The sequence below is a fragment of the Nelumbo lutea genome, chromosome 4, assembly GCF_056320005.1.
Source record: "Nelumbo lutea isolate HS-2025 chromosome 4, American lotus-T2T, whole genome shotgun sequence".
Taxonomy (NCBI): Eukaryota; Viridiplantae; Streptophyta; class Magnoliopsida; order Proteales; family Nelumbonaceae; genus Nelumbo; species Nelumbo lutea.
In genome coordinates this window covers 53,335,974-53,362,427 of record NC_142687.1, presented here as the reverse complement: position 1 = coordinate 53,362,427, position 26,454 = coordinate 53,335,974, and the positions used below count along the sequence as shown (strand labels likewise).

General features: G+C 33.8%; 1 protein-coding gene across 1 annotated transcript; it reads left to right on the top strand.

Moving 5' to 3' along the window:
* Positions 1 to 5,790: 5,790 nt before the first annotated feature.
* SCPL35 (serine carboxypeptidase-like 35) lies at positions 5,791 to 25,382 on the top strand. The gene is made up of 8 exons (XM_088982541.1): positions 5,791 to 6,308; positions 7,443 to 7,550; positions 7,706 to 7,894; positions 8,221 to 8,309; positions 14,502 to 14,780; positions 15,825 to 15,961; positions 19,417 to 19,509; positions 24,973 to 25,382. The coding sequence occupies exons 1-8, from the start codon at positions 6,014 to 6,016 to the stop codon at positions 25,235 to 25,237; spliced, it is 1,455 nt and encodes a 484-aa protein (XP_088838667.1). The 5' UTR covers positions 5,791 to 6,013; the 3' UTR covers positions 25,238 to 25,382.
* Positions 25,383 to 26,454: the final 1,072 nt, after the last annotated feature.

Below are 26,454 nucleotides of genomic sequence, written 5' to 3'. Positions count from 1 at the left end.
GTAATTTTCACAAATTTTCAACAAATATCGCTAATTATTTAATGTTAATTATTAGTAATTAATGCTAGTTAATTAATTATTAGTTATTTTTGTTAATTATTTGTAATTAAATATAATTTATTAACAGTTATTAACTATAACTAATAAATGAAAATAAAAAATATTTAATTTATTAATAAAGTATTAATACTTAATTAATTATTTATTTAATAAAAAATATTTACTAATAAATGAAGTGTTAATTAATTAAATAAATATTTTTTAATTATTTGTTTATATTTTATTACTATTGTTCTATAAATATTTTTTATGAAATTAAATAGTTTAGTTTAATTAACAATATTATTTTTATTAATAATTAACTATTATTAATTAATTAAATATGTGTGGTTAGTCATATTTAAATAATTCATTTATTTTTTTAAATAATTTTAATTAATTAAAAAATAGTTAATATTCATTTATTACTTTTTAGAAATTATTATCTTTTCGTTAATGTACTTATGAAATTATTAATTATATTTATTACTTTGATAAATTGATAATTATTGATTTACTATAAATAATAATAAACAAATAATAAATATCTTTAATGAATATTATATCATTATTATTTATTAAGTTTCAATGCACTACATTAAACAACTAGCAATAAAATAATCATAGCTATGACAATTAACTTTGTAGCTATAGCCACGAGTAATTATAATTCCGTACTATGATGATAAATAGCTTTTAACTATGGTCAAAGAGCTCTTTAGCCACAACGAAATGGCCGTAGTTATAGATCAACATCTGCTTTTGCAACGCAACTGTTAACTTACAACCGTGATTATAAATATCTTTTAGTTATGAATAAATAGATCAACGAAATGGCCGTAGTTATAGATCAACATCCCTTGTTTTAGCTACGGTTTCTATGACCATAGCTAAAGTGCAGTTGCTAAAAGTCGATTTTTAACAGAGTTGCTCTTATGGTTGCAAAGTTTTGGCTTCTTCCTTTTTTTTTCTATCTTCTTCCGTCTTTTCTTCTTTGTTTCTTTTTCTTCACTATTGTTGATGCTACCAAAACAGAGAGAGAATGGTTCCTACCCTGTTCTTCTTCTCTTATTTCCTTTCTTTCTTCCTTGGTATCTAGAGGCTAAGCCCATAAAATTACCCATTACACCAAAGCACGTCAGAGAAATCTAATACCAAAAACAAAATTTAACTACCATGTAACGGCCTCCAGTAGCGATTGAACACATACCACATTGTGAAAATCAAAATTCGCTTGTTCACTTCATGGACGAGTAAATGGATTCGCCACCCAACAAAGCAAGCAATAGGGAGTGATGGGTTTCGTGGATTTAGATTTTGTAAAATATTTCAAATTAATGATGACTCCATACCATTCGACTAGGACAAGGCCAATCCGAGTAAGTTGAGAGAAAAAAAGAGAAGGAAGGGGTTAGGCACCATCTCTCTAGTCAATGTGAAAGATGATTCCTGATGATGCGCATTTTGGCAACTCTCCAGCTCTCTCACATTTGGCTATCTTAAAATCTCCAGTTCGTCACCATTCAACTAGGCAATAGAGCCACCTCTCCAGCTCGTCATCATTCAGTTAGGCAATAGAGCCACTTCTCTAGCTCGTCATCATTCAGCTATGCAATAGAGCCACCTCTCTAGCTCGTCACCACTCAGGCATTAGAGCCACTTCTCCAACTCGTCACCATTCAGTTAGGCATCAGAGTCATCTCTCCAGCTTGTCACCATTTTGTTAGGCATCAGAGCCACTTCTCCAGTTCGTCACCATTTAATTAGGCATCAGAACCACCTCTCTAGCTCGTCACCATTCAGCTAGGCGTCTAAGCCACTTTCCAAGTAGGAACCATTCAGCTAGGCATCCAACCACATTCTAGGTAGAAATTATTCAACCAGGCATCCGAGTCACCTGCCAGCCGAGGAATTGCCAAAATGTGCATCATCAGTTCCCTTCTTTGATTTTTAAACAATCAAAATTTGCAAATTCGGATTGAGAACCTACATTCCTCGGTTGTTTGAAGATGTAAAGTGATTGTGAAATCTTCCCCCTCCAAAGGGATTGAGAGAGTGAAATGGTCACCTCCTCCAAAACAAGGGAGAGCGCAAATGTGCCCAAATTCATAGGAACAAGGCAAAAAAAAATGAATAAAAAAATAGATGCCAAAAATAAGAAAAAAACTTTTGAAATTAAAAACTACCAATCGAACATTAAATAATAAGGTAAGATGTTGACCTCTATGTAGCCTTTGAGTAGATTAATGATGTTGTTGTTCAAACTTGCAGAACTAGTAAACTCGAACGGAAGGGTCTGAGTAACTTAATCAAATCGATCTCTTAGATTGATGATATGGGAACTGTACCATAGTGGTAATCAGGGGTGGAGTTAGGATTCTTTGTTGAGGGGGCCAAAGCGTAATAAGCATGGATAGGGAGGGCCAAAAGATAAGAAACGTAGATAAGAGGGGCAAAATATATGTAGGATTTAAACAATTACTATGACGATTTTGAAGGCATACGGGGGGCCATGGCTCCCTCTACCACCCCTGGCTCCACCCCTAGTGGTGATAGAGGAGAAGGTCGACAGCACTAGTAGCAACACCATAGTCTAGGTAGTTGTAGGGTATTGGCAGCGGTGGAAGCAGAGATAGGTGATGCGAACAGTAATTACAAAGAAAATGGAAAAGGCCTTCTTCTCCTTTCCTTCTTTATTCTCTCTCAATCTCTCCTTTCTTTCTCTAGTTCGAGAGCCCCTCCCAATCTTCTTCTCTCTTGTCTCTTCTACTTTTTCTTTTCAGTTCGAAGAGTTTCCTCCTCCCCTTTTTCTAAATTGAGAGGGAGTCTTCCCTTCTTTTTCCAAACTCGAGAGATACCCTTCTCTCTCTCTCTCACTCTTAGCTTGAATCTCGCATTTCTTCTCTTCACTCTCCCTCCTTTTCATTTCAGCTCAAAGTCCCCTCCTCTCTCCCCTTTCAAAATTTTATTACCTAACTATGACTTTATAGATTGATCAATTTGATTTGGATGGTTAAATTGCTTAACCACGACTTGGATAAAGAATGAATTTATTTTTTAGTCAATTTTAAAATATATGGATTTACATTGTTAGAAATATTGGCATATATCTAATTAGTAGCATTTATTAGTGAAAAATAACTTTAAAATATAGGATTTAATAAGAGAAAATGAAATTTAATACCTTAAGGTGGCGTTTGATAAATCTGAAAGTTCAGATCTGAAAAGTTAAAAAGATATTAGTGTCTGAAATCTGAAAAGAGGCATAGATGCTTTTCTACTTTTTAGAGGATTTGAATTCATAAGTTTGTTTGTGTTTGATCAACCCTTTACCATCTGAAATTTACTGATTTTACTATTTTACCCCTAAAACATAATATTTGGAAATGTTGAATTCAATTTGTATTATCTCATAAAAAATAATTTTCAACCTTAAAATAATATTGAAACAATACATATAAAAAATAATAAATTAATAATTACTAATTAATAAATGAAATGATTAAAATTAAAAAAATAGTGATTATAAAAGTATTAAAATAATTAATAATTAATAAATAACACAAGTAAATTTAATAAAAAATAATTAATGTTTAATAAAAATATTATTATCATTCACCAAACCATCGTTGTTGCATGTTGCAGCGGCGGTGGCGATCGTGGGAAGATAGGGGAGAGAGAGAGAGAGAGAGAGAGAGAGAGAGAGAGAGAGAGAGAAGACAGGGGGAGAGAGAGTTGCAATAATAGTGGTGGGAAGATAGGATGGAGAGAGAGAGAGGTCGAATGTTTAGGTTTTTTGGGTTTGGGGTTATCAAGGGTAATTCATGTCATTTCCAATATATTGTAAGGACATTTTGAACTATGCACTGGCTCTGAAACATGTCTAAGCGCATTAAGAGCCGGCCCAAGGTCTATTATTTTCAGATATGAAAAAACTATTCAAACAAATTTTAAAGGTAAAGCCAAACAAGGGGTGAGGTATGAAAAGTAGCATTTTTAGATTCAGACCTCTAAAAAGTGCAATCAAACGACCCCTAAGTATAAGACTTAATTAGATGAGATTAAATGATGTGAAAAGCAATAATTGAAATTACACTTTCAACCCTTAAAATTAGAGATGGATTAAATACACAAATATGGACATTTTAGTAGCCCTGAAAGCTAGCATTAAAGCTATAATAAAGTGACTTTTATACCCTTCTTCAAACAAATAAATAAAGGGTAATTTTAGTCCAAAAAACTTCCACACTATATTCACACTTTTATATATAGTATAGATATGGATTTGTTCTTTTAAAAATATTGACATAAATCTAATTAGTAGCATTTATTAACAAAAAATAACTTAAAAATATAGGATTTAATACCTTAAGTATAAGACTTAATTAGAGGAGATTAAGTGAGGTGGAAAGTAATAATTGAAGTTACATTTTCAACCCTTACAATTAAAGAATTAGAGATAGATTAAATACACAAATATGGGCATTTAAATAGCCATTAAAGTTAATATTAAAACTTTAATAAAATGACTTTATACCCTTCCTCAAACAAATAAATAGTGTCTAGGTGCAAGTAGTCTGCATCTTCACAAATATGTTTATACTATATAGACACTATTTATTTGTTTGAGGAAGGGTATACAAGTCATTTTATTATAACTTTAATGTTAGGTTTAATGGCTACTAAAATACCCATATTTATGTATTTAATCTATCTATAATTCTCTAATTTTAAAGGTTGAAAATGTAACTTCAAGTACTATTTTCCACTTCATTTAACCTCCTCTAATTAAATCTTCTAGTTAAGTTAATCTGCATCTTCACAGATATATCTATTTCACTGATCCTCTCTCTAGACAGTGCCCAAATCGTTATACCTTTCGTGCAGGTCAGAACTTACCTGACAAAGAATTTTTCTACCTTAGGACCATTATCGTTCACTGGGGCTTTAGTCGCCAGCTCCTCACTTATCAGGTCACCAACTTCCTTGACCTTCCGGTACTGGGTAGGCATCAATCCCCATACATGGTCTTACGACTAAAGCCCTTTTGGTGAACTGTCAAGTGGGCCTCGTCACTACAACTCCCTTACTTTGTGACGAGGCACTCCTCCTGAAGTTCCTTAGAGATTTGTCTCGCGCCTCTAGGTATTGGATACCTATCCAGTATCCACCTGTGTTATATAACATTGTAATTTTAACTAAACTCGACTGTTAACGGGATTGGATGTGGTAATCCAAAATAATTGTATTGGACATCGGATCGGGTATCGAACTGTCGGGCTCCGTTGACCACCCCAGAATCCAGTACTTCTGCAATGCAAAACAGCAAAAGTACCATAGGGGCAGTTTCAGTATTTCAACTTTTTACCCGACAAGATAAATGATTAGGTCAACATCGTAGTTAGTGCTCGAATGGAAGTCCGTTTTACAGAGAAGGTACAGTGGTTCCCTCAGTAATTATAAAATAAATTTAAGGGCATTTCAGGCATAAAACATCAATACTCCATCCTCCCTTCCTTCTAACCTTTTCTTACGGTTACGGAAGTTGAATTAACAGTTTAGTGGCATTATCGTAATTAGATTTAAGCTGTAGGGCAATTTTCGGAATTTCAAAATATTGAGAACGCACGCCGCTCTACTTTGGCATGCTTGTGACTCCTTGTCCTGTAAAGCCCGACAATCCGCTTCATGTGCACCAACGATTGATAAACAATACAAAAAATAAAATACGAATTTTTTATCGGATTATTTGGATTATTTCCGTTATGCTTGTCTTATAATACAACGGTAGGTTAGCCCAGTATTTAATCTACGCCGTCTATCAATTGGAATTGTCATAAGGTTCCAATCCAATAGTCAGAAAAACAGTTTCTTTTCTTTTTCTTTATTCTTTTGATTTGCTATATAAGAGATTTTCAGTCACTTCTGTGAAGGTTGAGTGAGGCTGGAAACAGATCTGAGTAGGGCCGGAGGAATGACGTCAAAGGCGATTTTCCGGTTCCGGCTGTTTATAATTCGGATTCTGGTCTTCGGTCTGGTGGTCTTTTCAGTCACAGCCGGGGTTCCAAGTGAGGGAAAGAAGCTCGACGAAGAGTTCCTTCGAGAAGCTGATAAAGTTACGAGTTTGCCCGGACAACCGCCGGTTAATTTCCGGCATTACGCTGGGTATATCAAACTCCGTCCCGAAGACGACAAGGCCTTGTTCTACTGGTTCTTCGAAGCTGAAGAAGGCGTCGCCGAGAAGCCTCTCGTTCTCTGGCTCAACGGAGGTTCTCTCTCTCTCTCTCTCTCTCTCTCTCTCTCTAACACACTGATACTGTGATACACTCATACACACACAGAAAAGTCTTGTTTCTCGGAGAAGGAATTTTCCTAAATTTTGATAGTCACCGTTATCTTTAAAGGCAAGAAGCAGTTCATCGTTATGGATTTTGCTTTTCATTCGATGGGGCCTGCTCGGAGCCGTTTAATCTGAGACGTCAATTTGATGCAGAATGGTGCCATTTAAACCGTCTAATCCTGATTATGTTGTGCGTAGATTTAAGCTGTGTTTGGGGGGTTTTCCTCTTCCCATAACGGGCTTCCCAATAAGTATTTTTTAAATAAGTCATGATTAGAAAAGTACTTGGGTTTTTTGGTGAGGTGCTTTTTTCTTTAAAAATAAAACGGCTTCTTCTAAAAGAAAAGGCTTAAAAAACCTCTTTTTTTTTTCATTTTGAAAGTGATTTTGTGTCTTTTTGGTGGTGATTAAGCAATCACCAAATGACAATTGAGGGTGCTTTTGGCTTTTTAAAAAGAATAAGCTGCAAAACGGTCATCAGAAGTCCCCCTCCCTCCAAACGCAGCCTAAAGGTCTGTTGTTTTGTAAATGATGTTTTAGTTACTACTGAGGGATGGGGGGGCAAAGCAACAGTTTTGAAAAAGCGATTTCCAGTTTTGTCTTTGATGGGGAAGTTTTATTCCATCTGTTTTGTCTTTTTGAGAATAAAGCCCAACAATATACCCAACCACGGTCTCCACCTCCAGGCGCCGGAGCCTATTCAGAAAGAAAAGGAGATAGGTCCCATTGTATCGTCTTGTCCATCTGGATGAATCTGCTCAGCCTCAGATGGATGGCTTGGATCGGTGGGACCCATTCGTGGATGGTGCCGCAGTACGTTTCTGGTGCAGTGGTGCTTACTTGCCTTTCTTTTTTGCTTATTTTTTACCTTGTGGAGCGGTTAAAGAAACTTCTGCCGGTGCTAGCATCATTTTAACGGTATTACGGTTAAGAGACTTAAGGGCTAATCTTCTTGGAGCGTTTGGTTTCACGAATAAGATCTACCTTTTTTCTTTCCCAAATACAAATATAGTCGAAAATGTTTCAGCGAAAAATAAAGAAAAATTTGTTATGGAAAATGCAGGACCGGGTTGCTCATCAGTCGCATATGGTGCGGCCCAAGAACTGGGCCCATTTCTCATCAGAAATAATCGCTCACAGCTTATATACAACAGATTCTCTTGGAACAGAGGTAGGCACATGGGCCCTTTCTTATGCCTTTAAACTATTACCTTGCTATATTCACTTTTATTTATAAATGACATTAAATATTAGGTTTTTCCCAGATGGATTTTATTATTTATTGTTTATTTATTTATTTGCTTATTTAATGTTAAAATATCCTAGTTGCAAATCTTCTGTTCGTTGAGGCACCGGTCGGAGTCGGGTTTTCATACACAAACAGATCGGCGGATTTACAGACACTAGGAGATCAAATTACAGCTAATGATTCATATGCATTCTTACTCGGATGGTTTCGAAGGTTCCCGGTGTTTAAATCCCATGATTTCTACATCACCGGAGAGAGTTATGCCGGTAAATTGAACTATTTATTTGTTTAATCAGTTGTTATTTGGTTATTGTTTTTATTGCTTTGCAATTTTTGCACTAAAAGGTAACAAAACCAAAGATACTCGATTGGGTATTTGGGTTAAACTTTTTTAAGACGTGTTTGTTTTGTGTAAAAGTAAAATCGGAAAAGGAAAAAAAAAGTCCTATACACTTTTCAGTTCTTTTTTCTCTAAAAAAGAAAAAAGAGAAAGAACTTGAAGGAATAAAAAATATATTTTTTATCTTATTAATTTCTTTATTATTTATTAATTCAGAATGTGGTTGATTTCTCCCACTTATATTACTTTCAGGTCATTATGTTCCCCAGCTTGCTGAAGTCATTTACGAGAGAAACAAGGGAGCAAGTAAAGAAGCTTACATTAATTTCAAGGGTCTAATGGTAAGATCTCAGTTCTCACAATGTAGAAAGTTCCGTCAATACTTTTATGGACCCATCCACTTGCTTGTGTACTTGTGTTCCCTTAATTTTTTAATGGTAATTAAGATTCGTGCTGTCAAATGGGTCGGCGCTGTTCCGGGTCCGGGTCCGGTAGAGCCAGCTGATCCATAAATAATTGTGGTCAACAGGTTCTGAATCAGAATGGGTCTGTAACCTGATAATACGGTTATACTTCTGTAATTCTGACCATAAATACACGTCGACACATTTTGACATCATAATTTCATAATATTATAAATATATCATAAGAAAAATTAATAATTTTTGTGGTGGAAAATAAATAGGGAGAATGATGGTTCAGCCGGTCAGAATTTGTAGGCCGAAAATACTGTTGGGTAGAGCTGTTCATAATAAGGCCCAACCCAACCAAACCAACTAACCCGGACCGATCCAACCCGAGTCGATTTGGTTTTCATTAGTATCGGTCAGTTTTGAGTTGGGCAAATTTATAAACTGAAATATCGGGTCGGTTTCGGTTTTCTTGTGTAAAAACTGAAACCGACCCGAAACCGAACCGAACTAGTCTTCCTACTTAACTAGTCTTCTACTAGTTACTTAACTAGTCTTCTACTAGAACTAGAACAGCCATATTTTCTAGTTCCTACTTAACTAAATTATATCTATCCTAGTTTCTATAGTCTTTTACACCAAATAGGCAACCCAATGGGCAATTACAGTTAGAATTAGGTGTCCTCTTTTACCTATATTAGAATTTAGAAAGTTTCTTTAAATATAAATGTTTCAGCATTCTTTCTATAAAACAGTTTGACTTTCTATTTTATTATCTTATTGAATATTGATAACTTTTGTCTTTTGTCTTCTAACTTTTGTCTTATTGAATACAAAAGCTTTTTGAGTGGAATAGGGGTTAGTAAGGTTGACACTGGACCAAAGGTGAAACAAGCTTCAGAAATAAGCTTTGACTACAGGAGCAAAACCAAAATTGACCCAACCCAACTCAAACCGACCAGGTCGGTTTTGCCTATCAATGGGTCGGTTTTGGTTTCCACCTCAGGTAACCCGATTAGGTCGGGTCGGTTGGGAAAACCCCAATAAATCGACCCAACCCGACCTGTGTACAACCCTACTGTTGGGTATATATAGGGTCAATTTTACAAGTCTTTTTGAGATCTTGTAGTTCTGATAGTCAAAAGATGCATTGAACTTTTGACATAAGATTTGGGCAGCCCAAAGACTGTTTGGCGGGCGTGCATCTTTTTGTGTATTATTTTGGGTTTTTCCATGTGAAATTAAAATGCAAAAGATGTGAGAAGCGTCATTTGGAATTTTCCGAAATCAACCCAAAATAGGTTTTCTTGCATCTTTTTAGCACCCCATCTTTTAGTGGCTAGATCTTCCATGTGCCAAACGGGAATAGACCGATTTTCAGTCTTCCCGACTTGTAAACAGCCGAAAGAACACAAGGAAAGATGTGCCAAATGGGCCCATAAATAACGAAAAATTATGGATAGGCCCAATATAGATTTCTGATTTCCACTACAGAGATAAACATTCAAAATATCAACAACTCACACTCTATGCATCAATGCCCGCCTGTAAATTGACATCAATTCCGAACTAACACCTACCCCAACAGTACTTTAGGCCTACAAATTCAGACCCTAGGCTGAACCGTCATTCTCCCTATATAAAATTGGATAGTCTTAATTACTCTATGAGAACAAAAAATCGATCCCAACCCCGTTATAGTTGGGCCACATAATATAGACCCAAAGTCTATGTAATTGGGTCTGTAGATAGTCGTAAATTAGATGGAAAACACGTGCAAAAAGCATGTGCAAAATGAGTTCACATTAGGGTTCCATAAATATTTCCCAATGATCAAAGATATTTTCAATACAATATGCGGTGCAGTTTGGATCAGGTAGGCACATTCAATGAATATTTCAATTTTTTTTTTTACACTTGTCTCTTAAAATACCTTGAAAAAGATTAAAACTGAAAATATTTATCAAATGTTCAATTAACGTATTTAATTATGTTGTGCCTATTAGGTCCGGTTCTTGTGAAGTGTCTGTGGGGGCGTTAATGTGATCTCGTGCAAAATAGGGTTGTGGAATGGATTTTCATTTAGATTCGATCTGTAAATAGAAAAGGACTATTGGTGAAAGTGAAACAAGGGTAGGTTATATATATATGGATGACAGAAGATGAGAATTAGGAAGAATATTGGAGAGAGGTGTAGTGCCCACATTTTTGTACCACCCATCGCCACGCAGGAAAATGTACGTAGCGAGGGGAGCTTGGCAAGAGCCCGGACCTGCAGCCCATATGCTTATGTCGGGCCAGGCCTGACCTGTGGGACAGCATTTTTTACTAAAAAGTTAAAATTGAAAGAAAATTTGAAAAATAATGAAAAATTAAAGTGTTGGAGGCTATTACTAAGAAAAATAAAATAAAATAATTTAAAAAAAACTTAACAAGAATATAAGATAGACAACAAATTGAAAATACAATCTTATAATTTTATCATATATGAATTTTAATGTATACAAATTGTTCATAATTTCATATATGAAATAATAAAATAAAATTGAAAAAAATTACAATGGAATTGGAACAAAATAGTATAATAAAATTAAAAATAACAATCTGCAATAAAAAAACACAAATGATTTATAAATAAAATTAAAAGCAAAATTTATAATAATATTAAAAACTTTGTACAATTATTGAATATCGGCTTTACTCTTCTCTTCAGGTTCCACCTCCTTAATTTACATATTCTTGTGATCCATTGGATAAAGTGCCATGCCCTCCTTGAACTTATAGTCTACCCTCTGCATCTAACCAAATTTTTGAGGCATAATGTACATCTTTAGAGTTTCATCTATCTTATAGCTTCTCATCTCATTTAATACCATGTTACATACACTAAAACAAGACTCCGATGCAACTATATACACTGGAGAAGTTAATAGATCACGTGTCATGGTGGCAAGTATAAGATAATTTTACTTTGAAAATAAAAATTAAGTTCATTAAATGAATTTGATGAAGAAGAGAGGCTAGTAACTAATTGTTGCCTGATTTAACCTAATAATACTAAATTTTATTTGATGTATTACCGCTAGTAGTTTTAAGATGGTGGCATTGTACAAGTTTTTTTTTTTATTTCCAAATTGTGATCAATATAAATTATACATTTGAGATAATAAAGAACAAGTTTCTTTTTTATTTAATCTAACATTAGTTTCATATTTTCATGGTAAAAGTTAAGTAAAATAGCTACACTAGTCTGTTTAATGCTAGGGTCTAATATTATAGATATGCAATATAAAGGAGAAATATTTTTTCAATACTTTTTTTAAATTTATGTTCCATTGTTTCAATAATATTTTGACATTTCTATCTTTTACAAAATAATCACTATAACATATAATTTATTAAGTAATGTATATGAAGTTGGGCAATAAACACTTGAAAAAAAAAATGCTAGTAGAATCATAAAAATGTTGTAGAAAAATCTTTTATATGAGGCCATATTCTAATCATCATCACTTATAGCATCATTGGGAATTCTTTCATTGTGAAACATGTTAAACATAGAATAGATGGAATTCCACCTATGTTGAACATCTAAAATAAATCTTTTATATTTTCTTTTCTATATTGAAGACATAAATTTCTAAAATCTTGTTTTCTTGAAATGAAAGATTTAATAAACAAAATATAGTTTCTAATTTATGTAATATGTGTTGAAATAATATTCAAACCATCTTGCATACATAAATTTAAGATATGACATGTACATTTAATATAAAACAATTTTCCTTTTAAAATAGGTCTTAAATGAGATTTTAAAATACTTACATCAACACCATTGGTGTTAGCATTATCAAAACTAATAGGAAAATTTTATTTTCAATACCACAAATACATATAGTATTTCAAATACTAGTAGCAGTTGCTATACAAGTATGTGGTCATTCAAGTCTTGTAAAAGTTATTGTTATTAAAAACACTAGAATTTAGAAAAAGTTAATTACCCCTTAACTAGTAATCAAGTTGTCAATTTGGTATCCCAACTTGATTTCAATAGATGAAACTTATTACCCTTCCGAATTGCTAACTTGAGACATTTTAACAAGTCTCTTCTCTTATTGAAGCTTGAAAGAAAGTTGAGAATTGGATAATAAGTGAATATGAGAGTGTATTTGACTGAGTATGAGAGTGTATGAAAGAGTATGAGAGGGATTGGTTGTTGTTATGATAAAAATAAGCAATGGTAAGAGTATTTATAAGAGTTGGAAAATTTTAAATTTACCAAAGTACCCTCCTAAGCTAACTATGTGTAGTTGTTGGGTGGGTATTGTGGTCTTTTAAAAAGTTTGAGAAGAGTTGACCATTTTAATAAATTTAAAATATTAAAACACTAAAGTTTAGAAAAAATTAATTACTCTTTACCTAATAGTCCATTCTATTAGTCCAACATTTCAACTTGAGTTCAACAAGTTAATTACCCCTTAACTAGTAAGCCTCCCAAATTGCCAACTTGAGACACTTGAGTAAGCCCCTCTTTGTTGAAAGAAAGGTGAGACTTGGAGAGTAAGACAGAATGTGAGGGTATTAGAGTGTATGAGACTACGAGTATGAGAGTGAATGAAAGAGTATGAGAATATGAGAGAGAGAGAGAGTGATTGTTGTTATGATGAAAATGAGCAAGGATAAGAGTATTTATAGAAGTTGGGAATTGAATTAACTAAAGTACCCTCCTAAACTAACTATTTATAGTTGTTGGGAGGATATTTTGGTTTTTGAAAAGATATTTACCACTTGACCAAAATGCCCTTAAACTAGTTGTTTGGCTGTTCGGAGCATTTAAGTCATTTTTTGCTCTCCTAAGGCTAAATAAACAAATGTCCCTCCAAATTAGTTGTTTATAGTTATTGGAAGGCACTTATGTCACTTTCATCCCCCAAAATAGTCATTGGAGAGGGGCCTAATGGCTATATTTTTGTGGGCCATGTGTGTTAGCACAACCAGGATGTGCTAGTCTAGCCCACAAACCCGTGCCATGAGCCCTATTGGGTTGTGGATCTAAACCCTTAGTTCCAATTTAGCCCAGCCCATGATTGCATGCCATGGTTGGAACAGCATGGTACTGTACCATGCAGCCTGTTTATAGCCGGTTTTACTCCTTGAGTGTGTAATTACCTGATTTGGTGAATTTGTAATCCCTCAGCTGGGAGGCAAACAATTGACCTTAGGTAATTCCATAGAGTTGGGTTGGGAGTAGAGTTCAATTCCAATTCCAATAATTTCTTAAAATATCAAAAACCATTTCATTTAGGTTGTGTTTGGCTTGAAGGAAAAAGTAGGGGAAGGGAAAGTAGGGAAACCTTTACAAGCCTTGTATAGGTTTCCCTACGTTTCCCTTCATTTCCCTACTTTTTCCTTCAAACCAAACATAGCCTTATAGAGAACTGGGGCAATTATATGATGGAATTTACACCAAATCCACTCATGCAATCTCAAAGCAACATTTAGGGCTTATTGGCTTTTCATTAAGTTAAATTATATAGATAAATACATTTACCCATATTCTTTTATTCATAAGTAAATAAGAAAATGACCATTTTAGCCATAAAAGGCCATTATTAGAAGGGACAATTTTGTTCAATCCAAGTATTGCCAACTTTTCCTCATGTTGGAAAATTATTTATCCACCTCAGAAATGAGTGTCACTTAGCTGGATAGTTGATATGTAGGGAAAATAAATTTTCCATGAATCCCAAATAAATCTAAAAAAAAAAAAACACATAAAGCTCTTACTCAATGAGAATCAAAATCCCATTAACCAAATTTCTCCCTTTCAAAATTCAATAAAAAACTGGCCCTTAATATATTACATAGACTATCAAAAGTCAAAACTACCATAAGGCTTGCTAAACAAACTTTTATAAATCAAAAGTCAAAACTATCTTTACCTTCCTTTCCCTATCATTTCTTTCAAACCAATCAGCCTTATAGATTGCAATAGCAGAAGCCAAACTTTAATTTGTTCCGTCAAATCCCACTTGAATTCATTGACAAGATTTTTTTATTTAGATAAATTACAATATATTCTCTCTCTTAACTCGGATTTTAATTTGTAAAATGGAAATTCAGATAGGAAATGCCGTTATTAATGATGGAACGGATCAAGTTGGGTTCGTTGAGTATGCTTGGAGCCATGCGATCATCTCAGACGAGCTTTACCACACCATTCTCAAGGAATGTGATTTCAAGCACAACAAGCAAACAAGCAACTGCAGTAAGGCTGTCAAAGGCTTCTTACAAGCTTACTCAAATATCGACATCTACAGCATCTACACGCCGGTCTGCCTCCATTCTTTTGATCGGAGACCACGGAAGTTGGTCATCGGTCCTCGGCTCTTTGCCCAACATGTGAGTCAATTACTTATTTGAGATAAACCCAGTAACTAGGTTACTCGTAAAAAAACTGAAAACAGATCCAAATGGAGAAAATCAAACGGAAAAGTTTGGTTAATTGAATCGATCAGTTTAATATTTTTTAATATCCTTAATATTAGTATTGTAGGATGGTGTTAATTTTAACAATAGGCTTTCACGTATTTTGATATGGAAAAGATATGATATCAAAAAAACAACTGACCAATAAATTAGAATCATAAACGTAATAATGAATCAGATGTCATTTATCAAAATTCATGGATGTCATTTATTAATCTAAAAAATCAGTGGTTAATGGAAACGCTGGTATATTATAATAACTTATTTTATAATGTATAATGTATTTCATATTATTTATTATTTACAATATCACACATATAGTACTTATATTTATACATTTATTTGTAAAATATATATTATAAATATAAAGATTGAGAATTGATAAAAAACTGAAACTGGTCAACCAGTTAATTGGTTGATTTGATTCCATTTTAATTGGGGTTTCTTTCAAAAGACAACAGTATCTACCATCGGTTCAGTTTCAAAAAATACCACGGTTTGGTAGCACGGGATCACTTAGCGCTCTAGGGTGAATCTACATCTGTTCCCCACAGAGGGAACTCCACAAATGCCTTACATCATATCCCAACCTGTATTAAAAACATTTTTCACTGGTAATTTCCAGAGACTGAAATGTACATGTGGGACATTTGTGGGGTGGAGATGTAATCTTCTTCAGGGCGCCTCACATGCACATCTCACCGTGCATTGAAAACATCTCGAAATCTCCCGTATTTATCATTGGCAGATATCTTCCCAATACACGGGTGGGAGCCGGGAGGAGCTGTGGGGCGCCCTGTGAGATGCACCGGTCGGATCTCCTCAGTGACCCAGGCTAAAACACAAATGAACATACGCGGTCACGCGGAGAAAGTAGACAGTGTTTAATCACATTTACTACAAGCGTAGTTCTGTAAAAAGTTGCTGAAAGGCCGACCGTCGGCGTCTTAATTTCAGGACCTCTGGCGTAAGCTGCCGTCTGGTTATGATCCTTGTACAGAAGACTATACGGAACAGTATTTCAACAGAGAAGATGTACAGAGGGCCTTACACGCCAACATTACTAGACTGACCTACCCATACACCACATGCAGGTATGTATGTAGTACCACATCTTATATATCTAATAAATGCAGGAGAAAAGATTTTGTCTGTGGGTCAGTAGTAGATCTTCAATAAATGTTCCATTCATAAAAAGAGCGGTGACGTGAGTGATGAGATGACAACTACTCTCTCATGTGAGAATGTTAAGCTGGTCCTAAGGGTAAAACACTTATGGCTATAGTCATTAACATTTTTACCTTCGGATTGGAAGTTGTAAATGGTGGAATTCTGAGTGGGCACTCCAAACATCAACCCACTGCATTCTGCAGACACGGTAAGACTCTGGTGTATGTAACAGTACTATCTGTAGAAATCTCGGAGGAGTCATATAGTACCTACAATAATGGGAAAAAAAATTAGGGTTTGGGGCCACAAAAGTCAAAACCTCTGGACTGCTTTGGAGCATAGCTATTGTGTGATAGTAAGGTTCATTTTCAAATTTATTTGTTTTGTTGTGCAGATCAGATACAGCCGGGCCCAAAATGAACTGGAAACATGAAAATAACTTCTTCCTTTTCTCTCTCTTATTTATTACTTGCATTCAAGATTAATTTTAAGTTGGCTCAAAATAATAAAATTAATTGTCACTTGGATTTGGATCTTCTGCCAATACATTACGTTTCAACCCTCTACCAATTTCATATAACATTGCATATCTCACCATGAGAGTGAGTATATTATAAAAATGGGACTTATCATATATAAACGTGCAGTGTGAGATTATGTTGATAGAGGGTTGGAATGTATTTTGTTGGCAGGTGATCTGAACTGTCAAGATTGGACCTAAGAATAATGTTAATAGAAGACAAAGATACAATGTCATAGAATCATCATTAATGGGCTATTTTTCTTTCTTTTTTTTTTTCTAAACGTCACCATTTCTTACTATTAATTAAAAGTGTGCCCACCTCTATCACGGTCCAACAAAAATCTCTTCCAACATGGTTCAACGTGATCTGGGATCTACTATAATACTGAAACCTACGATACCTGTGATTTGCGGAGACAGATCACGTTGGAACGTGTTGGGAAGAAATTTTTTTAGCAGGAGATTCCGACTCCAGATGGTCACTACAGTAAACTTTAATTCTCAATTTGTTCATTTAATTTATACATCTATTTATTTCCATATTTGTTATTCATTCTGTTGTTCTGTTTAGGGCTGTTCATAAACCATCATAAACCGATGGTTTATGAACAGCCCGGTCTGATCCAATTCGAGTTAGTCGTTTTTTCTTCAGCATCGGCTGGTTTCGGGTTATAAAAAAACATAAACTGATGGTTCAGTTCGGTTTTGGTTAAATAGAAACTGAACCGACCCAAACCGCCTTAGATATATATTATATATAATATATTTTAGATATTATATATATATATATATATATATATATATATTTCAGCTTTATTTCAGAAATATACATATTATATATAAAATTTCTGATATATAAAATATCAGTTTTAATCCATCAAAACATTTTTAATTTTTAGGCATCTAGCCTTTGTTTTCTTAGACTTGAATCCTTTACCATTCATACCGAGAGAATCATTCACAAAACTAACCCAAACCGACCTAACCTGATTCAAACTAACCAGGTCGGTTTTACTTAGTACTGGGTCGATTTCGGTTTCATTTCTAGGTAAACCGACCAGGTCGGGTGGGTTGGAAAAATGCCAGTAAACCGACCCAACCCAACCCATTAACAACCCTAGTTCTGTTATTATATTGGGTCACTTAAAAGAAGTAGAGGCGCATTTAACTCAGAAAATGGGTTATCGAATTTTCCCTTTCATACTATTTTTTTCCTTTTTACCCAACCAATAATTCATGTGTGAATTCATTATTCCCCTCAATTTGGTAGGGCAGAAGATAAAAGTTAGGGTAAATTGCTCATACATTGAAGTTTTTTACTGTTCCTAAAATCTTACCTGAAGTTTGGTATTGCAATCACCTCTTTTAAACTTTTTGACACACTTGTAACTTGTAAATAAACCCCTTATGTTAGAATCCTCTAATAAGAGACAAAAAATGTCTAAAATATCTAAGCAGTTACTTTTGACATTTTCCAATTTTCTGCTCACATCAATCACTACCCTGAGTCCATCCAATTTCTTTTTCAAAATTGGTTTATTTTCCAATTTTGCCCTTCATATCAATCGCTCAAAGGTAAAACTGCCAGTTTAACCTCTCTTTTTTTTATTATTATTCATAAGATTTGTATTATTTTTATGTAAAAATCAGCCTCAGGCTCTCATTAGTAACTACATGGGTATCTTGGATATTTTCGCACCTCTTTCGAGAGGATTTTAATAAGGGGTCTACTTGCAATTGTATTAAAAAGTTTAGGTGAGATAATTGCAATCATCAAATTTTAAAGGACGTTTTAACAACAATCAAAAACTTTAGGAAAAGTTTCAGAAATTTACCCTAAATGCTATAGTTAAGCTCCTGGCTATAACCTTTTGTTGCTTCATGGCATGATTTGATATCATATTCATACCACATGATTTATCATGTGGGACACAATGGAAGGTGGAAGGTTTCCTATTTCATGTACAGGAAAATATATGATATTGGAAAGATATAGTATTGGAATAGATCTAACCAATCAAAGCACCCTTATGAATTTGATGAATACCACCTGATTGGTCACCTCTTTTAGATGATAATTGAACCCTTTGTACACAAATATTTGTGACAATCAATGTTTGTAATTGGAGAGCTTTTACCTTTTTCTTTAGAAATATTTCAGGTTAGGTTGGGGATTTGAAGCCTGAATTGGAACATCTGTAGTAAATTCCATCTTCCAGGGACAAAATAAATATTCAATATTGCTTGTTTCTGATTTAGAAATGTTCAAAATTACTACACACTGGAAAAACATCGGGCAATTCTAGTTGGCTACATTTATTTAAGAAGAGTAGAAAGTTTTACTTTTCTTATTTATTATTATATAATAGATTGAGCTAGTGTAAATGGAAAATTTGATAAATCCATGGAGCTTCTCTAAATAACATGTAAAATGGAGCTAGTCTTTGAATTGGATTCGTTAATAGTTGCCACTTGCCAATAAAATATGACAAATTAGGGTCCGTTTGATTTGCAGTTGGAATCGGAATTGATATCTTTCGGAATTGGAATTGGAATAATATATTTTTATAGTCTATTTAATTCAGATAAGAATGAGAATATGAATTTGAATTAGCAGGAATGAGATGTCATTCTCAAGAAAAGGTTAGGAATAGCCATTCATACAAATGGGAGAATATCATTCCAGTAAGAATGGGTAAGATTCTAATTTCATCCAATCAAACAGTTAAAATAGAAATAACGTATTCTAATTCTAATTCCAGACCCCTATTCCTACGAACCAAACAGGGTTTTAAATTAAAAAAAATGAACTGTTATTCAGGGAAGGCTTTATTTATTTATTTATTTGTTGTGCAGTGATGTTATTAGGAAATGGAATGACTCGCCGGACACTATACTTCCTATCCTCCGGAAGCTCTTAAATGCGGGTTTGCGTGTCTGGATCTACAGGTATGTACATGAACCCCTCATCCCCCATCTATGAGTAATAAAGTCATTGTTGGTAAGCTCTCTAGACCTTACATATTAATTGCAGGTAGTGGTAGTAAGTCTTGACGGTAGAAATGAGTATGGTAGAACACGCTATAAAATATCATGTGAATATGATTTTTCTTCTGTCCTTTCTTTTGATTTTTCGTCAAGCTATGGTCTGGCTATTAGGTGAGATTTGTGAGACATATTCAGTGGAAGGTTCCTATATTCTGCAGATAAGAACTGTGTGACATTTATAGAGGACTTCTTGGAATAGGTTAGGTTTGGATAAACATTGATGAGGCTGTGTTTGGTTTAAAAGAAAATAATAAAATAGAAAGTTGAGGGGTAGTTGTGTTTTTGTCTTATTTTCTATTAAAATAAACATAGCATAAGATGATCTCCATTGTCCATGTTACTTTTTTCATAATTTATCCATTAATTAAAATGTTAACCGGATGACTAATAAAAGTTAGTTGACGAGCTGAAAGGTTGGTTCCCTAATCCCTATTCCCCCTTTCGGGAGAAAAAGGTCAAAATGCCATTATATTCCAAGACTAAGTCTTGAGGTGTAGAGACGTTACCATATTTTGCAATAACATGATAAGCTCGGTTATCTATATGCAACGTTCAAAATATCGATACGTTAGGGGCATAGTGGGCGAATCAATATACATTTTTATTATTATTATTTTTTTTTTTTGCAACCGGTTCAGGGGGCAGTTTAGGTCTCTTCTACCCCCTGAATCGGTCAGACCTTCAATACACCCATTGTAGGGGCGTATCGGAGGGGTCTCAGAGTGATACGTATCGGCCGATACGAGTCGATACTTTGAACCTTGCCTATATGTAGGGCTGCAATCTTGGGTTGGGTTAGTCCAAACCCAACCTTAATCCAATTTAAAAAAGTTGGGTTGGGTTGTCAATTTGATGTTCGGGTTAAGGTTAGGGTTGAAATTTATGAACCTGACTTATTTCGGGTTGGGTTAGGGTTGATCCCTTGGGCAATCGGGCGTAACTTGAACATGAATCTAGTATATATATAATCACTTCACTTAATCCTAATTGGAAATACTAAACCTTGATAACATACTTTATATTTTCTGAATAATTTATTCTTGATCTCCTCTCAGTTGTTTGCCACGCATAGCTTGCTGCCCATAAAAGAACTATTATAAGTCATCATAGTAAACTAGTCATTCCAAATACTTGTTTTTCTGAATTTTTTTTACTTCAAGAACTAATAAAAAACACCAACAAACAAATACTAATAAAACATAGGATTAATATATGTAATGAAAGTTGAGTTAAGAAGGTTGGATTGGCCCCAACCAAAGCCCAGCCCAATCCAAATTTGATCTTGTGTTGGGTTCGATTGGGTTAGGGTTGAAGGAATTTAGTTAGGGTTGGGTAGGATTAAGATTAGGATTGGGGATTTAAAACTTAAGATTGGGATAGGGTTGGGCTAGGATTGGCCTCAACCCGACCTAACCTAGCCTAACTTGCAGCCCTACCTATATGAGCTAGCTAGGAGTGAAGGAGAAGAATAGTTCTCCAAATTACACAAAAGATTCCTCCAATAAGTGATTAATTTTGTCTATACACCAAAGGATCGATAAAGAGTAGTCCAACTGTAGAAAGAATTTTTGTGCAATCTGCAATTTCTTTTATTGACATTTCTCTACAGATTTTCATGAAATATATATATATATATATATATATATATATATCAAATCATTAATTAGACAAACTAAGTTCAATATATACATATTAATGAGGGAGTTTTAATTGCGAAAGTGAAGTTGCAAAGATAGGTTAAACCACCCACTCGCCTTTTTTTTCTTGTCAACTCCCATGCTTCTGGATCCTTTCAGCCCTAGGTAGTTTATATGTAGTGCAGTTTTTTTCTTGGGAAGTTTCTATTAGGAATGGCAACGAGGTGGGGCACCCCTTCCCTGTCCCCGCCCCATAGTCAAGATACTTTGCCTCATTCCTGTCCAATCCCTGGTGGTGGGGCGGGTTCAAGGCGGGGCATCCACTCTACGTTAGGGATGGGGAACCCCCAAATTTTTTCAGTTCCAAGGCAACTATTTAAAAATTATTTATTTTGTGGACAATTTATACATAGAATATAGGAATTTGGAGGTATTTTAGGAATTGAATTATAATACTTTGGGGAGGGTACTTAAAAAATTGAATTATGAGATTCTAGGATCTTAAAAGTTTAGGAAAAACTTAGAGATATTTTAAATATCAATATTAAACCTAGAGATATTTTACTAATTGTAAATTGGGTTCAGGACAGGTTTGGGTAATTATATACAAAATTCGACTTCGGTTTGAGGAAAAAATATTTCCCCCTTCCCTGCCCATCCCTATTTAGGATCGGGGGAAACCCGCCCTGTTGGGGGTGGGGTTGGGCCCCGATTTTACAGGGTAAATTGCCATCCCTATTTTTTATTGAGCAAATTCCATGAGTCACTCATCTTCCTAGTGCATATATATATATATATATATATATATATATATATATATATATATTTGGAGGGAGAAAGCATTTTGCACCAGACATCATGAAAGGCATGTAGTCAATACTAAACTTGTGAACCTTGATAAACTCAACGCTGGGGCTGATTTTAGTTTGACGGAAAATAAGAAAAAAATGAGAGTTGAGGGAAAGTTCTTAAGACTGTGTTAGGTTGCAATGCAAACAAATTTGTACTGAAGCAAACTATGACAGTGCAAATGATTTGAGTGTAAATTCTGACTTATTTTTATTTTAAATTTTAGTTTATTTTTTTTATTGCAAGTACAAATGAAGTAAATAAAGACATGAATCAGAATAAAGTAAAACCAAAATAAAATTAAACCATAATTTGCATTTTTTTATTTGCACTCCCCTGCATTTGTACTAGTGCAAATAAAATTGCACTGCAACCAAACGTAGCCTAAAGAATTTTGTCCTTAGAAGAATATCTTATATATATTTCATATATACCTAAAAAAATCTATATTATATATTAAAGGAAAGAGACACATATATACATTGCACTCGGATAAACCTAGAAAACTTAAAGCTTTCAAATCCCAAAAGCAAAGCCCCAATTTTTGGTTGTGTGCTTTGAGGCTTAATAGTACTTTAGCTTTAAATTGTGTTTGTGTGTGTTTTTAACGCAAATACTTGCCAAACTCTGAAAACACTTTTTGGTTCATTTTTCTTTTCCCACAGCCCAAGGCTATCAAAAGCAAAGGCTTATCCAAATGAATTCGTAAGATGACCAGAAAAGTTTCCTGTGAACTGGTCACATGCAACCCCTAATAAAATGTAAACCACTTGTGCTTTAAATTAAACACCAATTGATATGATGTCTTGTCTTTTCTTTCAAACACTGGCATATTCGTATATTATTGGGGATCTCTAAATTATGGTCAGAAGAAAATACCATCTCTTAGATGATACTCTCATTTTCTTATTCTTGTTTCTATTTTCTATTGTTTTTTTATATATTGATCGTATGACCCTTGCTTGTATGACACATTCAATGGGTATTATTTTAATTTTTTAAAGCTTTTTATGATGACTTGTAACATGCGTTGTAAGTGATAGTTTCAAATGACAATAACAACAAAATACAATAACAAAATAGAGATAATAGTAATAATAATTTTAATGTTTTTATCAAAACCCATGTAATAATCGAAGAATAGTGTGCATTGTAAAGATATGCTTAATTTTTTGTAAATTTTATAATGTTTTTTATATTTTATTTTTATTATTTATTATAACATCAAAAATTCACTTGTTTGAGCGTAAGGGAAATACTGTTTTGTTCGATTTTTAGAACATTGGTTTTTTATTAGTGCTTTTTATCTCATGGTCAAATCAATCGGTCAACTAGTTGACCCCATTAAACTAGTATTTTGGATCCATTTATCATCTAATTTTTTACTAGCAAAAACCATTAGCTTGACCAACAATATGGTGACTTAACCATTTGAACCATTGAATGGTTTAACCTAATTAGTGTTAGACACTAATTCTCTTTTTCCCTGATTTTTGTATTTTGTTTCTATCATTGGTAAAAAATAATTTTTATTTATTACATTTATACTCTTAATATGACAAATACATAAAACGGATTTGTATTTTTAAAAATTTTCAATTTACTGTATTTCTATCTAATTTTTTAATTTTTATTATTTAATTATGATATCATGGTATACCTATTTGACCTAAATAGTTGAACCATTGTCCTGTTGCTTGTATGGATAAAAAGTTGGTTTACTCTTGGATCAATTTTACTGTATTCCATTTTCATTTTATTAAACAAATCTTATTTTTCACATTTACTTTTGTTTAATTTGATGAATATCTAATATTGAAGATGTGCTCAAGTGCTCAAGTACTTTTGGATCAATTTTATTGTATTCTTTTTGTGTTTCTATCTTTTTAAATATTTATTATTTAATTATGATATCATGGGCTGGCCTATTTGGTCCAAAAGGTTGGACCATTAACTCACCATCTGGACAGGAAAATTGTTTCATTTTTAAATCAATTTTAAAATTTTTATTTCATTTACATCATTAATAAAAATAATTATTATTTATCACACTTATTTGCTTAATATGACTAATATATGTTAGATATGTATATAATTTTTTTTGTATTTTATTTTATAATTTTTAGTATTTAATTATGTTGTATTCTATTCAGATATGCACTGAAAACAAACAGAACCAAAAGAAACCTTTAATGGATCCATTTAAAATATTATTAAACTTATGCATAGTGAAATAAAATCCTTTCACATGGTATATATCCATAATCCGTTTGGTTATAGATCTTGGTTATCTTTAAATTTTTTATTTTTTTGTAAAAAGTTTTGTTAATAACCATGAAAATAGCCTAGGAGGCGAGGACATGTAACCTAACCCTTGAAAATAAACTATACAAACAGAATGTGACTCTAAGCTATATCGGGCTTCACAAAAAATTTTGGGTCAATTTGGTTTGCAGTCAGAATTGGAATCAGAATTCTTCAAAATTGGAATCGAAATGGTCTATTTCCATAATCTATTTGCTTCAAATGAAAACCAGCATTGGAATTAAAATCAGTTAAAATGGAATCTCATTCTCAAGGGAGGGGGAGGGAATGACCATTCTCTCAAATGGGCGAATACCATTCCACCAGAAATGGACATGAGATTTTAATTCCACCCAACAAACAGTTAGAATCAAAATAAACCATTCTGATTCTAATTCTAGACTCTAGTCCCGGAAATAGACCTTAGTTCTTACATGCATGAAACTTGTCAAGATTCAAGAAATTAATAGCTTTTGTAGTAAATTCTACTGGATGTTGGTTTTGAACTGAATATATTTCTAACTGTTATTGTTTTTTCTGCTTATTTATTAAAAAATGAAAAAAAAAACAACAGCGGAGACATGGATGGGCGGGTACCGGTGACATCTACAAGATACAGCATAAACGAGATGGGGTTAAAGATAAGAGAAGGATGGAGAGCGTGGTTCCACCGGCATCAAGTAGCAGGGTGGGTGGTAACTTATGAGGGCGGCCTGACGTTTGCAACGGTGAGGGGAGCTGGTCACCAGGTCCCTGTCTTGGCCCCTCAACAGTCCCTTTCTCTCTTCTCACATTTTCTCTCTGCAAAATCCTTGCCACCCTCTCGTTCCTCTTCCTAAGTCTTTTTAATCTTCAGACCATCCATTACATCTCTCTCTCAATTGCCATAAACCTAAACAATAATACTGAATCATTATTAATTTTGTTTCCTTCCATGCATTCTCAATTTGAAAAAAAATAAAAAATAAAAAAGATTGATTCAAAGTTATTCCTTAGAAAAAATTATTTCAGCAATGATACAATATTTTCTTCTTGTACTAGAAACAAGTGCATTTTGGACCACAGATATGGAATATTGTGTGCGAGATCATCCAAACTCACAATATATTGCATGTGTGGTCGTTGATGCACTTGTAAATGGTGTAAATAATTATTGTGTCGTATTCTTTTAACGTTTCTGTCATCAAAACACTATTTAGTATGTAGGGATATTTTCCAGTAGTGTTATTACAAAAACAAAACAAAACCAGTTGATTTAAAACAAATTAGTTGTTAAAAGTTAAAAGAAAAGAATGGAAACATGTATATGCTTTATATGTCTGTTTTTTTTGAAAGTCAAAGATAAAAGCATATTTCATTCAACAAAGAAACTTATACATTTATAAAGAATTGGCAAAAATGCCAAGCAAAACACTAATAAGAAAGAACAAAATAAATAATAGTAGTGAGGTAAGAATCATGAACAGAATGACCAATTCAACACATCTCCATTCACCAAAATGACAAATGACAGAATAATTTAGAAGGAAAGCACAAAGTGGCAGTAAAAGGACAAGGAAAGGCCACAAAAGACGACAAAGCCCATAGATCTCTAGCAACCACCTACAATAACTACACCTATAAAAGAAACTATAGTCAAAATCAACCATGGCCGGCAAGATCAAAAGCAATGAACATTGCCATCACCCAACATAGAAGGAGAGACAACCCCTTGTGTCAAAATCCAGGTGCCTCGTCAAAACCTAGAGAACATTTATCATCTTGCTACGAAGGCTAGCAAGGTTGTCCAATAGATATGAACTCCATATATAGGTGTTCAACAAAGGAAACAGTCCACCCTAGTAACCCCACATAGGGCACTATATATAGCTAGGGGTGGATTTGAGTCAAGCCGAGCCAAAATACCGAGCTATTCAAGTCCAACTCACCAACAAATCATTAAGCTTGAACTTGATTTGATATAGAGACTTGATCTTGAATTTGGCTCGAGTTAACACCCCGGCACCACATAGGCAATGATTTGCATTTGCCTATACTATAGACTTAACCTCAGATG

Excerpts from the sequence above, each read along its gene's own strand:
- SCPL35 (XM_088982541.1), top strand. The coding sequence starts at position 6,014 with ATGACGTCAAAGGCGATTTTCCGGTTCCGGCTGTTTATAATTCGGATT. Across the intron at positions 6,309-7,442 it reads CGTTCTCTGGCTCAACGGAG|GACCGGGTTGCTCATCAGTC; the intron begins GTTCTCTCTCTC and ends TGGAAAATGCAG. Across the intron at positions 15,962-19,416 it reads TACCCATACACCACATGCAG|TGATGTTATTAGGAAATGGA; the intron begins GTATGTATGTAG and ends TTTGTTGTGCAG.